The sequence below is a fragment of the Bradysia coprophila genome, unplaced genomic scaffold (genome assembly GCF_014529535.1).
Source record: "Bradysia coprophila strain Holo2 unplaced genomic scaffold, BU_Bcop_v1 contig_138, whole genome shotgun sequence".
Lineage (NCBI taxonomy): Eukaryota > Metazoa > Arthropoda > Insecta > Diptera > Sciaridae > Bradysia > Bradysia coprophila.
The window spans coordinates 1662817-1679639 of NW_023503409.1; the positions used below are offsets into that span (position 1 = coordinate 1662817).

A 16823-nucleotide genomic window follows, 5' to 3' on the forward strand; every position below is an offset into this window, starting at 1 on the left:
TAAAACATAACTAAAAGAAATTTGTGCACCAGGCAGACCAGGCAACTGAAATACGACATATTTTACCATGACTTTTTGTTATGAAATGTCAGGTTTTCTCGAACGATATATGGCGCATTCATTTCAAATTCATTTCTTAACGATTTATCGTGCGACGGTTTTGAATGAATTTTTCCATGACTATTCGCCTAGTCGGTTGGCCTGTAGAGGCGCCACATTTTTTTATAGTACTTCAATCTCACTGAACTATTTTTTTTGTGTACCAACTTCACATTGATTCATTCCCATGGAATGTCACAGCAACGAAGTTTGTTCATGAAAAAATAATTCAGTGAGAGCAGTTTTTTTATGAAGAAAAGTACTAAATTGTATTAGATTTTACCCTTAGTTTCTAAACTTCATTGTCCTTTACGATCGATCAAATTTAATATGGTAAATGTGAAGTCTGTATGTTTTCAAGTAAATTGATGTGTTTTGTCTATTTCAGTTGTCCGATTCACAAAACGTTGTTCGTTACCTCGACAGGAAATGGATTTTTTCAGCACACGTCCTAATTTTCCTTAAGACTGGTGCTGAAAAAATCGTCATTTCCTGACTTGGTGCGAAAAGTACTATTTCTCAACTCAGTGACGATAAATTAAATGTTTCGTTTGATTTTTTAGCAAAACGTATGTAACTCGGTGATGAATGCTCGGTTGCATAAATAACTATTTTCACACCCATTCCCAGCTTTATACTCTTTTTACAGTGTTTTCTTTATGGGCAATAAAAAATTTAAATTTCAAAAAAATTCCGCTTATGAAATTACTGCCGTCATCATCATTGAAGTATAGATGGCAGTAAAAACATCGCATCACTTCGGAACATACCTTCGTAAATGTTCGGGAAACATTCTCAAACATTCTGTCACGAACGTCAGCGATGGCCTGCCATTTTATATTTTACCGCGTTGTTGAAAAGTCCTCGACGCTTTTGGTTGTAATGTCATTTAGACAGCTGTCATTTAATGTCATTTTACTGGTGAAAAACACAAATAAATTGCGTGCATAATTTCATTTTCATTAATTTTGTTATGAAAAATCGGATTGTACGATAGTTAAAACTATTATTTAACATTAAATATTTGTGCACCGTGAATGGTTGCAGACGGCATCACTTTCGTTTGTTCGTATCGCAAACCGAATCATTCAACTCCAGTTTGGATTGCAACCAAATTTATTCGGCCATTTTAAGTGATTTTAAAAGGCAAAAGAACGCTCGTTGTCTCAACTAGCTGAACAAATTGATGAGAAAATAGCGAAAGAAAGGCCCAATAATTCGGTATCGACGATAAAACAGAACCATTTCCATAATGGACACGCCAAATCGGAAAGATATACGCGACATGGCTCGCGAAGCCCAGTTTCAAACTCAACTTTTAACTCAACAAGGTAATTTTAATTTGACTTTATTTTGTTTCCCGTAAATCTTTTTAGCATTTCATTCAAGTCGTTTTGCGTTTGCAACGATTGCTTATTTGAATTTCTAAAAAATAACCGACCAGAAATAAAAATACAAATAATAAATATTGACAGTTATGATTGAAGTATAATAATGGCGGAAAAAAAACTTCGCTTTTTTCAAACGATTGAAATTGGTTTTCTACACTCTGCGTCCGACATTAAATTTTTTTTTTCCTAAATGAAATATTTCCGTTTCATATATTTCTACCAATAATTTACTTATATCCAGCCGCTCGATATTAGTTTAAAATGATGCAATTTAGCAATTTTTCTTTATATGGGGGCTGTATGTATAGCAAAATGCGCGCTGTCATTTTGAAGTCTCGAAACTGTAGCCTTTTTCATAGGGAGAATTTTTGTCTGCTCGAAAATGGTTTTTCATTTGAAACATATCATTTTTGAATGACAGTAAATGACATTGATGTAACCGCGTATATTTGTAGGTATATCCATCCACCGTATAAGATGTTTTGTTTACTTCTTTTTTATTTTGATTGAATTGCAGTATAACATATAATACGAGAACTGTTATTTCAAATTTTCCATTCTCGTTCGTATGATGAATATGGAGGAAGGTGTTCGTTGTGTGTATGTGTATGTGTGGTGGAGGTAGTCCGATAGGTTACCACATTTAAATAATAAAAAAATGGTTCTACAGGAAATGAACGTTTTAGAATTTCAAATTTAGAAAAGTTTCTCTTGTTCTTATTTGATTGCCATTCTATCATATTTAGGGGTAAAAGGGGTTTTGTCAAGTGTGGCACGTATGGATACTATATTCATAGATGAAAAGTGGTGGTACGCCATGTTATAGGAATATGATGAGAAGGTGATTTGTGAAAGTCATCTACAGACGCAGTCGTACTGTTCTCTGTGATTTTGTTAAATCAATGAAAATCCGATAATTTCATTGGTATCAGGACTATAAAATCGAAACAAAACGAAATGTTTGGAATCTACTCATTCCTTCATTTACGTCAAAAAAAGTTACAAAAGTCCAAAATTCCGCAAACTTTCGTAACGAACTTCTAGCACTCTTTAGCAGTCTTTAGTAGGTTTGGTATTCACTCTTGACTTAAATTCAATCAAAATGATATAACATAGCAGTCCACGCTCTTATACTATAAAAGTTACACAACACTTTGCATTGTCAAGAGCTTAAAGCTGTACAGCACACAATACGATGAACTTAAGTGGTGAAAATTCAGACAATTTCTTTTTGATTTCATAAAAGAAATATTTTTACCTTTTGAATCGAACGAACTCAAAAAAATTTATATTTTTACAGCGCGTCACAGATTTCCAAGCACATCAAGCACCGAAGAATCCGGATCGGAAGTTGGTGGAGAAATTATTCAAACAGAAGACATTATAATGGAAATGGATACACTTGGTAACTATCGTTGCGTGCACTTAATCATCTAGTCGTCCAGTTAAGATTCTTAGACTCATCACCTCATATCATAATTTCAGATGAAAGTCTCAACAGTAGTTCATCGTCGGCTATACGCAAAAAGCGCGGCAATCTGCCAACTCATTCGGTGAAAATATTGAAACGATGGCTGTACGAACATCGATACAATGCATATCCCAGCGATGCCGAAAAATTGATGCTTTCGCAGGAAGCCAACCTGACAGTGCTTCAGGTAAATTGAAACTAGAAAATTGTCCGAAGCTCACTTTCTAACATTGAATGATGTCTGATGAACACAGGTTTGCAATTGGTTTATCAACGCTCGTCGTAGAATTCTACCGGACATGATTCGTCGCGAGGGAAACGATCCAATGCACTACACAATCTCACGTCGCGGTAAGAAGATGGCTAATTCGCAGTTAAATTTGTCCGGTATCGGTTTGGTGAACGCAATGGGTGATAGTCCGGTATCGGAAGTGGTAAGTCAACGTTTAGTTCTCGGATGGCAAAAAGTACGTGCTAACGGATTGCTCTTTGTTTTCGCCTTATAGATTGTCGGAGCTACCGAAGAAGTAGAAGATATTGAAGGCGAAGAAATTGCCGAAATACAAGAAGTTGATGAAGAAGAATTGGAACTGCACGATGGTGTAGCCACAACGCTGTCTCAATTAGGTCATAATTTTGTTCGAATGGATGGCGGAAATATTGTCAAAATCGAACATGACATGGAATACGACGACAACATTATTTACCGGTAATTAATCGACATTTTAATTTGAATTTCCTAAAAATGCACTATCCACTATCCTAATCCAAAACATTCGCATGAACCCAGAGAATTGAAAGTGACGCCAGAAATTTTGAAAACTTTGAATGAATTTGATGATGAAACCATGTTCTGTGTCGGAGCAGAAAGTTTATGTCAAAGAAATGCTAACTCGATAAACATTAGGTTTTCGCTTGTCGTTTTTTTCATTTTTCGCTTTCGTTTCGGTATGTTGGACCGGCCATAAATGACAATTTTCATTTTCCGTTATTTAGATCCGACGAGGAAAGTGGCAATGAATACGAAGAAGAAGAGGTTTCCTTGAAACAGGAAATCCAAGAAGATGATTCGAACAGTGGCTGGCAAGAAGTTATCAGGTGAGATATAGGACAATAACGACGTTTTGTGCTTTGACTAAACTATTTTTCTTCTTTCCGCCATTCGAATATTTAGTAGCGAAGAAGTGGAAACAAGTCCTGTGGTGGAGTACATTAGTGCGCCTCATCCGCAACTTGCCCATTTACCTCAACTTCCTCATCCGCTCAGCGTTACTGTGAAAACGGTAAAAGGTAAGGTCTTTCGCATTGATAAATTCTAATTTATTTTGACTCGGTAAAGTTTGTTCGTTTTGAATGATCTTCAGTTTTAAGTTTTGGTTTTGGTAATAGTTTAGACCGTTGACGCGATTCGAATTGAAAATAAAATGTTATCGCTTTCATGCCTCTTGTTACACCACGTCTTTCGTGGTGTCGCGGCAAAGTTATTCAAATTCGAAGAGCGTCATAGATATTAATACAAAATTAGCATTGGGGAAGACAGCATTCCACCAAATTGAAAAAATATTTTTTGTTTAAATTCATCTGCTTTCAATGGGAAATAGAAATGAGTTGAAAAGAAGACGGAAATTGGTTATGCAGAAGTTTATCGAATTTTTCACTTTAAATTTTTGTGACCGAAGTTGACGACACATCGTTGTCATAGGCATAGTATATCATAGTGTATAAGGTCTCATTGTTCGCGAATAATCTTTCTAAAATTAGCCTCATATTGTGCAAAAGAAGCTTGTGTTTCCACCGGATTCGGTGCAAGAAAATATCTGATAGAATCCCATAACATAACAAAATTAACATTGCGCGTAAAACGTTACAATTCTCTTGCAACTCAACGTCTGGATTTCCAAATTCCGATTTTTTTTCTTCCAAAATTGTTTTACAAATTGTTCGGCTTGCAAGCGCTGTCCACGTCAATTTCTTACATGAATTTCAATGAAATACATTCTTCAATATCCGTTTACTAAACGTAAATTTTGATCGCAATTCCAGCCGTCCCAATAGGTTTATCTCGTGTTCAAGTGATGCCAGCACGACCATCACCCATACTTCAGCAGCAAAGATCAAGCGATTCGAATTCATCGAATAATAATACAAAGTCGCCGGCACCATCATCGACAACCGCTCAGACAGCGACGGTTGCTGGCCATGGACACCTTGTTAAAGGTAAACGTGCACAGATTAACGTTTTTATGGAACATAATTACGCGTAGGGATTTTATTTGATTTTTTTCTTCTTTTGTTTGAGTTATGTTTTTCGGTAAATTTGGTATTGAAACGTTTATTTACAAATTTATGTTCAATCCACTTTACTGACACACATAAAATGAATATTTTGCGTTGCCTATCATAGATTTAAATTGCATTATGATATTTTGAGCCTAAATTGGAAACGAAATCAATGGAAAACTTTGCTGGAGAAAGTTGATCTAAAATTGTTAAAAAATAAAACATTTTATCGGATCGAAATTCTTTACAAAAATGCAAATACTGGTGCAACGTAAGTCCATTACCGAGAAATTTCAAATTGAAATTACAATCCTGAACGAAAAGTTATGTTTTGACTCTCGAAATTTCTTCAAGTTACACACAAGGGCTTAGCGTCTCAAAGATTTCTTTTAAAATTTTCCCTTAACTTAATCGGCAACTTCCCAAAACGGTGCATTTTCAAACAATTTGTTCTTTATGGACATTTTTCATACTTTAATCCAAAGAGAACAGAGAAATTAATCGGTAATTCCACAAGATCCAAGATTTCGATGCTCTGAAACATCAACTTAAAATGATATCCAATGCTATTTCAGTCAAATCTGAAAAACTATTATGTAACGACTATGTAACGGTTCCGTATTCGACTGACTCGTAAGGAAATAGTTAAAAAGAAATTCGTACTAAATGTCGATGAACAAAAAGAAGCCTGTCACCAAAGAGTCCGTAAAATGAAAATATCGCCCACACTCTCACTCAAACTCCATACTCTAGTGTCAATCGGCGGTTGTAAAAGTTTAGTGATCTCATTTCACCGCAATTTTTGAGTTTCTAAACCTCAATTCAAATCCTTATCTTGTTTACCGATTTACGTTTGTCCTGCTTTCGGATGCGCCGTATTTTATAATAGAAAATTGGGCTCCGTCCCACCTATTGTGTTTTTTTTTCGAGCGATTTGGTTTTTAGTTTTAACTTTGTTTGATAGTATGCAATGTTAGAAATGCCGCGGTGGGTTGCCTTAAAGGATTATTTTGAAGAAAAAAAATATTTTATAAGTAAAATCAAAAACAAGAAAATAGAGAGAAAAAGTGAATGAATCAGCGGAGTACGACAAATATTGAAAATGTAACATCCGTTCTATAATATGTAAATTGAAAATGAATAATAAGGAATATATATATAAAAGAGCAGAAGATTAATTATTTTATTGATAAAATAGCAGAAAAAAATAATAATTTTGTAATCAATTAAGCATTTTATCTCTTTAAATTTATAAAATTGATACTGAAAATATATAAAGCAAAAAAAAAAATTAATTAGAAATAATTTCTATAGCATAAAAAATGAGTCAAATAATTTGTCATCATCCAATTTGCAGAAAATAATTTCTTTATTTGTCAAGTCAAAATATATATTACACACAAAACACATTGCTCAATTTTCGATTCGCCGATTCAAGTTCTTTTAATCACAAAAAACAAATTTCAATTTAATTTTTATTTTCAAATAAAATTTATTTTAGCTTGGTGGTCACCAGCTACTAATTGAAACACAATTCGTTGCACGAAGAGAAAAAGGAATCGGCCTCAATTTATTGTCTCTTCCTCTCATTCGCTTATTTAACTCAAAGTCTGAAGTCGATCCAAAATACTGTTCTACAGTGTTGTGCTAACCTTCCACTACTACTCTACTCAAATGAAAACCAAGTTTCTCGGAACTTCTAATTAAAAATGTTGTTTTATTCAGTCGTAGTATTGACAAATCTATCTCATCTATACTTCAGTAGTAGTGAACTCAGAATCCATGTTTAGTTTATGGTCTTCACTGACTTTCTCACCGGTTTTGAAGTAGCTCCAGTATCATATGTTTTTTCTTGTGATTATCCGATTTCCAAACGTTCATCACAAAAAAAATGTTTTTTTTTTGATTTAGCAAAACTATTCATGACCAAAAATCATTTCTTATTTAGATTTACATTCGCATTGAATTGCCGAAACAACACAGTTAATTAGTTAATTATTTGATTTTTTTTTTAAATTTTTTGAATTAATTACTTGGGGTTCATTCTTTTAATGTTGTTTTCTCTTTAACTTCTCAGTCGTCCTCTCAAACGCAAACGCAACATTGGTAAAAGGAAAACGAAAAGCTGCCGAGATGCTTGACGAAAATATCCTGGGCCAATAAGTTCATGCGAAAAAAAAATAAGTTAGAGAATACTGCGGGACGATTATCATAACACGACTATGTGAACCCTCCTCAAATTATGAATAAAACAACAACAAAAAAAATATTCAGAGAAAAAAAAATCAAATAAAATAACGGAGCTTCTAAACAATGCTATACACTTAAACAATATTTAAACAATTTCATGTCACTGATGTCTTAGTCAGTCTCAATTTTAGATGTAAAAACATTTATGAATCGTCTGTTATACATTACTTAAATGATACAATAAAACGCTGAGAAAATTTATTTCGGATATTTGGTTTTGGTCATGAAAAACGAAAATTCCCATTCCTATAAAGTTCGCCAAATACTTGCACTTGATTTTTTTTCACTTGAGGTGGGTTGCAGGACAGAAGATTCTACTAAATCTCAATTTTCTCGAAATTTCTTTAAAAAAATTCTCTCAAAAAAATTAAGAAAATTCGCGAAAATTGAAGAGAGTAATCGAAAAAAGAGGCCCTGATGGGTTTAGGTGGTGTGGTCAGTAAATATTCTGTTGTAGCCGATTCCGGAGTTTGCTTCACAGTTCTGTTTCAAAAATTTCAATGCAAGGGCTCAACTCAGTGACGAAAACTTTCGTTGTCCTTAATCGGTGACTACTGCTTTTTAGGCACACCATGTCCGTCTGCAGCCTCACGTGAGAATCTATACATCTATTTATTGTGAAAATAGCCAAAATCTACCGAATTTACCAAAACAGCCCAGAAATGTAGCTTTTGACAATTTCAGTAGATAAAACTCACAATTATATGCGCTGATAAAAGCATTTTTCACCCAATTGTACCGTTGCACCGTTAGGATTTACCCGAAGAGTGAGTTTGCACCTGCGACGTGTAAATTGGGTAGGCGAAACGTATTAGGTTGTTACGACTTTTATGATCTGAGTCCAACAGATATTATTCGAAATTTGATCTGACAATAGCCGAAATTTACTGAAATTCATTGAAACAATTTTTCGGTCAAATTTGGGAGTCGACTCTGAAAATAATTCTTATTTCTTGAGAACTACAATTTAACTTTTGACTTGTCTACTTAAATTAGAAGAAAAAATTTGAATGGCGCAATTGATGGAGCGATGCTATTTTGACAATTGCAAATATGATCAAATACTTGTTTTTTTTCCCGACTATGATTGATGCAAATATTTCTTTTAAAGTGAAATAATCATTGGAATATTTTGACCATATTTTATAAAGTTAAAAACGTATGTAATGATTAAATAAAACTAAGAAGGTAGTTCGTCTATGTATAAATTATCATAATGTTTTTCATGAAGTAGTTCTATGATGAAAATAAATTTAAATAAAAAAATATCCGCAAAAAAATGAGTAAAAAAATATTGATTTTAACCTTACAAACAAAACTGATTTAAAACGAAATTATTTTTATCAAAAAGCGTGGCAAATACACACATATTATATACTGTACACTTAAAGTGAAACGAATTGTTCGAGTTAAATATGGAGTGAATAAAATTAATTTATTCTTTTTATGACAAAAATTGCAAATAATTTAATTTTTTATTAATTAATCAATTGTATTAATTTAGGATATGTTCATCGTGACCATTTTTTTTGGCCAATAATACACGCAATCGCCGTCCACTTGCAAGCTAGGATGATATTTCAGTCATATCGTTTAACTTAAAAGAAAAGTATCTAAAAATCAAAACGAGAGAAAATCATGTAAAACCAAACAAAAACCAATTGTTCGTCAAAGATTTTTCATTGATCTCATTTCATTTTTGTTTCCCATTTTCGTTGAACATAAATTTGAATTTCCGTTAATTTCCTTCAGTTTTTATCGGGATTTTATTTTTTGGAAAAAGAAATTCATTTTTTATTAAAAATCAGAAATTTAAACAAAAAATCAAATCAAATCAAAACCAAAATAAATTCAGTAAATTAATCGATAATCATTTGCATTCATTTTAGGTATAATCCGCGACGACAAAGACAAATTCAAATGCCTATACTTGCTTGTGGAGACGGCGGTAGCAGTTCGTCAAAGAGAAAAAGAACAAGAAGACGTTCAAGTTCTTGGTAATTAAAAAAAAAAGAAAATTCTCAAAACGAAAAACAAACAAAATGCGAGTTGAAATAAATTATTCAACGGAATGATGTTGTCAAAGTAAAAAAACAAACAAAAGAATACCTAAAACAAACATTGAGCTAGCATTTAAGGGTGATACAAGTCTACGAAATGCGGAGAGAAAATAGGAAACGAATATTATATTTCGAGTAAGAGAAAATCAAAACAACAAACAAATGAAAGATAATAAGTTTCCTAAAACAAAAAAATTAAAAATTAGTTACAAAGCGATGTGACTGTGCAAATTAAAAACTGTGAATAGAATTATTTGTAAATAACTACAAGAAACTTTTTAATTTCATTAAATTAATGAAATGTCTTGAGTTTTTCTTTTCAAATTTTAAATTTTGTCTAAAAAAAAAAACTAAATAGAAAACGAAACAATAACTCGGAAGGAAACTGATGATGTATAAACAAAATGAAATTAACTTTTGAGAATTCCGTTATATACTTTTCAGATTTTACGAACTAAATCAAAAGATGCAAGAAAATTTCAATTTTTTTTTTCCTTTCTTTCATTTATGATCTAATTCCACTTTCGAAATAAAAAAAATTCTTTTCTTTTTTAATTTATTTGATTAATTTTGTTTAGTTCTGAAATTTGTATCTCTAAAAAATTCAATAAATTTTCATTTTCGTTTATTTGTAATTTAACAACAAACACACACACACACACAAATAGAGGAACAAGATGTGTATATATGTGCCACGCTTGTTTTAAGATTTCCTATATGAAAATAAATTGTTTTGTTACGTAAAAGAAATTTTGTTTTTCTTGCATGAATTGCATTCCTAATCAAAACTGTTATCGAGACCCGGCGACCCGAAGTAAGCGATATATACTCTGGTCTGTGTTCTCTTATAGTGAAACGTAGGTCAAGTTAAAACAACTTCAACTAAAATGAACACTTCCAACAACTTTTTCGGTCGATTGCTCCTAATTAATAACCCAGATGGAACGGGAGTCACATGTAAGTCTCATGATATAGAATCATCGATTCCGTTACGAACAAACAGGACAATGTGTAATGCACGTATAGAACCGTGTAAAGATTGCATAGCCACTTCGCATGTGAATCAACTGAATCTTTCGGCTAAAATTTGATTGCCCTTTCCTGTACCGTTTAGAAAGTATCACTCAAATATTAAAAACAAATCTGTTCAACCTTTATAGCTTCGTAAGAATTGACTGCATACATACAAACTTCGTGAATTTACGAGTCGTGATTATGAATTTTTCCAGATTGAGAATGAACGAATACTTCGAATTATGAATAGCATATAAGGTCACGTATAGATAGATTAATATTGGCTCTTCTGGTCTAGATGTGTTATTTTATGTAGGTGGAAGCATGGTGGTTTTCGAAATTAGGTTTCTCTATTGTGCGTGCATGTACACGGTACACACATTTCAGCGGCAAATATATGTATGATCAAGCTGTTTAATTTGTGCTACGTGAAGTCGGTTCTCATCAATAAATCTGTGGAAACTTCCTGTTTCGAGTAGTTTTTGATTTTGGTTTTTTACACGTTGTTTACATAAACAAATTTCATAACTTATGGCCCTTTCAGCATTAAACGTGTCTGATAATACATTTTAAGGTCATTTATACAAGCGCTGGACTATATACTCACTGTGGCTCAACTTAGTTAGATTGTTAACTTTTACGAACGGTATATAGCCTGTTATCGACAACGACGACCAAAATAAAATAATCAAATGAAGTGGGAATCTGTCGAAAATACTTAGATTGAATGAAGTAACAGATTCGACAATTTTCCCAATAGTCTGTGGGAGGATAATAATACTGCAGTGATCGTACCGTTACATTTGACACATAATCGTATTACAATATGAGCATTTCTTGTGCAGTAAACTGTACCTAGCTGCATTTGTAGTATATTCTGGGACGCATACATACAATATATTTGCCATTATCTGTTCAGGAAGCAGCATTGAGATCGAGATCTTCTCCAACAAAACGCTATCAAACCAACTCAATCAAGATTTTTCTTCTTTTCACACACTTGCAACAATGTGTTTGTGCATACTGTGATTTACAAGGGGAAAACATTGAAATTCGACATGTTTTCTGATTTGGGAGTTGTTGTGGTTTGTAACAGATTCCATAAGAATTTCGTTGAACAAATAAAAATCTAGATTTTCATTTTCTAAATTTCTGGTAGGCACGCGCTCGCTGCAAGGATGGAATAACAAAATATAAATCTAGATTTTCATTTGTTAAATAAATTTTGTGTAGAGCCATTTACTGACTACAGCATCTCCCAAATCAGAAAACATGTCGAATATCACTTTTCTCTCCGTGTAATACCCTTTCATTTTACGACGCATAAACTTAAGATAAGTACATTTATACAGACTAAAAGTAACTGGTCTGATCAGTGATTTGGCTTTCACTATTACTTTTCTGCATTTTATCATGTGTCCTACTTCAATTCAACAAAACAGATAATCCAGTCAACTCTTATCGTTATATTTGATCTTTCTTTTATGACTAATTTATTTTAATTTCGAACGACAGGCGACTTTCAACCTTATTACCCAATTACTCCTTGCAAATAAGGGCGAATATAAAATTGGAACGACTCAATAGCAATTTCGTACGGTCACACTAAATCAAAAAGTAGCAAGTTCCAAATCACAATTTTACGTTATTTGGATTTAGATTTGGAACGATTAACATTGCTGCTTATGGCGTTCCAAACCAAAATCGTTCCGAATCAAAATAATTTACATCTGCAGACAAACCATTTATTTTGATGTTGTCGGTGTTTCATTTTCTCATTTTTTGACGGGCATTAACGAAAAGCGGGCGAGGCTAAAATAAAGTCTTCATTTCTTCGTCAGTTTGCGCCGGTCATCATTTATAATTGATGCTCGGAGATTACGGATTGATCATCTGTACTTCCGAGTCATCACTAAAATCTTGACGCCCCCTTCTTCTCCACACAAACCTATCCACTTCACTAGAGCCAACAATCGGGTGATGAATCCAATCCAGGTCTAGAAATATTCTGTAGCCATATTCATAAAATCTTACGACTGTCCTGGTTTGGGTATCGACTATGGCAAAGCCGAGTGAAGTGTCATCTCATCAGTATTATATCTACTGAAGGAAGAAAGTCGCACCAATGAAAGTCTAGAACAGGTATGGTCGATCGGCGAATTCGTCTTAAACGCACTCACATTTTATGTCAAAATAATATGAAAATGAGTGCGTTTAAGTACGAAAATCAAATTTTTATGTCCTCCGGGCGGACAATAGACCTTACCTGTTTTACAGTTTCATTGAGTCGCACAACTTTCTTTTAAAGTAAAACCAAATAAATTAAATTCCGGAAATGAATGTATTACAGATTTGATACTGATGGTCACATGATATCGGTATAAAAACTACATTTTTAAGTAACGAAAGTTTCTGAAATTCAAATGGGTAAATTATGATGTGCGATTTGTCAATTGATTATTTGGCACGACGAAATTTATCGAAAATGGAATTTTGCCATCGTAATATTTAATGCTGCTGTATCACTTGCGGTTGTCCGTGTTGAATTGGCTTTTGTTCAACGGAATTTTGAACCTTTGAATTCGCCTGATTCGAATCGATTTGGTTTGAATTGGATGACTGTGAAAGTGGTTTCTGTTGTGTCGGCTGTTCTTGAGAAGGCTGGTTTGGTTGTTGTTGTTGCTGGTGATGCTGTTGCTGCTGTTGATGCTGCTGTTGCTGTTGCTGCTGCTGTGGAGGCGGCTGTTGGAATTGTTGTTGATTGTTATTTTGCTGTGGTACCTGATTAACTTGCTGCTGTTGGTTTTGGTACTGTTGTTGTGGAATTTGATTTTGTTGTTGGAATTGTTGGTTCTGAAAGACAAAATTCAATAATGATTTCCACAGGCCTTCCACGCTAAAGCGCGACTACTAAATTCAGGAAAAGGAAGGAATTTTCGATACAATTATGAAAGAGAGGAAGTTTAGAAAAAACAGGAAAAATTTTCAGATCAAAAAAGATTAACTTTTGAAAAACGGCAAGAGAATAAAAAACTACTAAAAACTCAAGGACTAGTCGGAGCCTACGCATAAAATTTTTCGAGGATGTAGGAAAGTATGAGAATTTACTGAAAAATTTGTATAAGTAGGAAGAATTAGGTAATAAGGAAGAGTGGGGAGCTTCTATTTACCAAAACTTTAAATTGAGTACCTGATTTTGTTGTTGATTTTGATACTGTTGTTGTTGGTTCACATGTTGCTGATCGAGATGTTGATTATAGTTTTGCTGATGGTGTGGGTCCTGATGATAATTTGGGTACTTTTCCTATTGCAAATGGAAGGTTAGACAATTTAACGCTTGAGACATTCAAAAAACGATCAAAATTTACCGGATGTTCGGCCATCATTCGATTAATTTCTTCCTGTCGTCTTCGTTCAAACTCAAGATATTCGTCGTGAGTGTAAACCTTTTCCGTATCGACAGTATCCCAGCCGGGGTCACGCTGAAACTCATCCTTTTTCGTTTGATCAATAAATTCTTGATAATCGATCACGCCGTCTCTGTTTCTATCTGCTTCAGTGAATACATGTTCGCGCATTCGCTCCATCTCTTCTGCTCGTTCTCTCATATCATCCTCCGGTAGGCCTTGTTGGTAAACTTTGTCCAATTCCTTCACAAACAGTGCCTTCACTTCATTTTGATCCCATACACCGTTGCTGTCAATGTCTGTAAGCAAATATTGATAAAAACTTTGTCTCGACTGTAATTCACAGACAATCGTACTAACCGTGCATCATGAAAAATGTCTGCGGATCAAAATCCATTCCCTCCATATGATCTTGTTCTTCCCAAACCTCTTCCAACTGGGCTTTGTTGCCAGGATGATGGACCTTTGGATGTTCATTATGCTTTTGTTCAAGCTTTTTTAATTCTGCTTCGTGTTCGGCACGACTGTCGTCTCCATAGCCTCGAAGTTTTTCTTGTTTCTCAAACTCCTTTTCGAGTTCGTATTGCTGAAACAAAAATAGCGACGTGACACTGCGTTTATTCCTTTAGAATCTAGTCATTCTCACTTTGAATTCCTCCCGCCGTTTTTTGTCAGCTGCATTCAAATCTTCCGACAATTTCGTTATCAATTTCTGCAAATCCTTTATCTCAAAAGTGTGCATATTTTCATGATCAACATGAGCTAAAGACGACACCTTCAAGTGCTCTTCATCGATTTGGTTATTCAATTGATACTAAAAAGACAGAAATAAATTCTGGAACTCGTGCGGTTCTCACATCACAGGACTTACTTGTTTGTTAATTAGCTGTCTCAAACGCTCCATTTCTTCACGTTTTATTTCATCCAATCTGGTTCTTACTTGATGGTTGACATATTCCAGTTCGTGAGCAATATTACCACTTCGAATGTCGTCTTCCGAAGCATTGTTCAATTTTTGACGAAACTCCGGATCTGACTCTAGAGCTTCCACAATTTCTTTCAAATATCGCTCGTATTCAAGATTATGCTGTGACAAAAAATGGTTAGACATAGGTTATCGTTTGCAAGTAAGGTGCGACTTTCAGATGAGTCTTTTACCTCTAAGTCTCCTGTTTCTTCGACAGGCTTCTTTGTAGTCTTTGTTACAGGTAAACTGAGAATCGGACTTAATGCCACGAAAAATAAAAGAATAATTCGACGCATTTTTATTCCTGAAAGTATAATCAAAATCGTAATATGGAAATGTACTGTCTTGCCGGTGAGAAAGTATTTATTAACTGTTATACGTCGTAAAGTTCTGATCGAGCACCGAGGTACTGATAACAATTTCTTGAAAACAATGATCACGATGTGATGTCTTAAAAAAAACTTTGAAGGGAATTCCCGCCAGCGAATCTATCGATCATGTCATAATTTATTGAAAATTTCCCTACTGTTGTATGTGCGATTTGGCTTGATGACAATAACGAGACTGTTTTCTCGGGATTTCCATTTGAATTGCTTATTCCATTCATTATGTCAACAACAACTTTTCTACGTGATAAGCTCATCGTGGTATTTTATTTTGAAATTAAATTTTTCGCGAAAAAGCTCTACGTAGCCCTTATTAAGGCTCATATTATGAAATTTTTGTCAAAATAAAATGACTTTTTGAGAGCTATGTATTCAGATGAAGAAATAATCACTTCAAAGTAATCCTAATAGTTAATTTGTCCCTCGATTCACAGTTTGTTTGAGATCATTTCTTCGTCAACACTTAGAACAATATGTTTCCGAAATTATGTAAGCAAATCATAGCAACTCAATCCATCAAAATAGGGCCTTGAACCCTTTTAAGAATAAAAGCAACATACTGCAGACCGTGCTGTAACCGACAGTAATATATCAAACTTCCTTGGTGTTGCTTATAGCAAAAGTGACGAGTCATAAAACTATAAAGACACTTGTAATTGGAGTTTTTGACGTAGATATTTCGGAAGTTAATGAATATTTATTTCTATTACCGATTCAGTTTTACCTAAATTTATCTATTAAACTGAGTCATGTGGATGAGCCACGAAAACAGTTTTCAACATTAACATGGAACTCGATTTTTTTTTTTCATCATTAATGCAGGGAAACCTCGAGCGAAACACGCATATCTGAACATATAGATGCAACATAGTTTCGTACAAAGCGGCTAAAAATCCGTGCCACTCTTCAAGAAAAACAAGTTTCAAATGCACGCATTTTTAATGATTCGCACGATATTCTAAAATCTCGCACTGTTGCATTAATAGTGCAAGGCTGATCACTTTCTCTTTTTCGATTCCGTAATTGGTAGGTTAGTTAATAGTCTTTACACATCTTACAAAAATATTGCAAGATGGGTATGACGTGGTTCTAACACTAGCGAGTCATAAAAAGGTCTGGTTTGAAGGCTTTTGTTCACTTTTAATGAAATGATAACCAACACGTAATCTAAATTTGTTGTTGTTCAACTTACTAATTCTATGTGCACTCGTCAATGGGTTTTCGGTGATTACAAACTAAAATCGTATTTTTGTGTATCTAATTTTCGCGAAATTTGATTAGCAAACAATATAAACAATCACTGAAAAGCACCACTTGATAACTGGATTTTGACAGTTTGATAGCCAACGACAAACTTATCTCTATACTAACACAGATGCATGGATCAGAGATATGGCATCCATTGAATTCTGTTCGAATTACAATTTCATTGAGACGTACGTTACAGGTTGAGTAGAGGATGGTTTTTGTCTGGCAAAAGTTTTCTGATTTTAAAAAT

The 16823-nt window shown here is 33.9% G+C and overlaps 2 protein-coding genes across 8 annotated transcripts; one reads left to right on the forward strand and one right to left on the reverse strand.

The window, feature by feature from the left end:
- Window positions 1-928: 928 nt before the first annotated feature.
- LOC119073350 (iroquois-class homeodomain protein irx-1-like) lies at window positions 929-9908 on the forward strand. 2 transcript variants are annotated; one of them, XM_037178745.1, is made up of 9 exons: window positions 929-1430; window positions 2791-2895; window positions 2976-3148; window positions 3216-3395; window positions 3468-3670; window positions 3958-4059; window positions 4136-4251; window positions 5005-5178; window positions 9381-9908. In XM_037178745.1, exons 1-9 carry the CDS (start codon window positions 1352-1354, stop codon window positions 9494-9496), a joined length of 1248 nt encoding a protein of 415 aa, XP_037034640.1. In that variant the 5' UTR covers window positions 929-1351; the 3' UTR covers window positions 9497-9908. The 2 variants fall into 2 exon arrangements, with proteins under 2 accessions (XP_037034640.1, XP_037034641.1); XM_037178746.1 differs by lacking the exon at window positions 9381-9908 and adding an exon at window positions 7319-7692 and having other exon boundaries at window positions 931-1430.
- A 2979-nt stretch (window positions 9909-12887) lies between these two features.
- On the reverse strand, window positions 12888-16662 carry LOC119073354 (nucleobindin-2). Of its 6 annotated transcripts, none has more exons than XM_037178757.1 (9): window positions 16518-16662; window positions 15131-15243; window positions 14844-15059; window positions 14619-14786; window positions 14333-14558; window positions 13934-14271; window positions 13756-13869; window positions 13356-13418; window positions 12888-13247 (listed from the first exon to the last, which is right to left on the reverse strand). In XM_037178757.1, the coding sequence occupies exons 2-9, from the start codon at window positions 15233-15235 to the stop codon at window positions 13074-13076; spliced, it is 1404 nt and encodes a 467-aa protein (XP_037034652.1). In that variant the 5' UTR covers window positions 15236-15243; window positions 16518-16662; the 3' UTR covers window positions 12888-13073. The 6 variants fall into 6 exon arrangements, with proteins under 6 accessions (XP_037034652.1, XP_037034651.1, XP_037034650.1 ...); XM_037178756.1 differs by having other exon boundaries at window positions 13285-13418; XM_037178755.1 differs by having other exon boundaries at window positions 12888-13400.
- Between the last annotated feature and the right edge of the window lie 161 nt (window positions 16663-16823).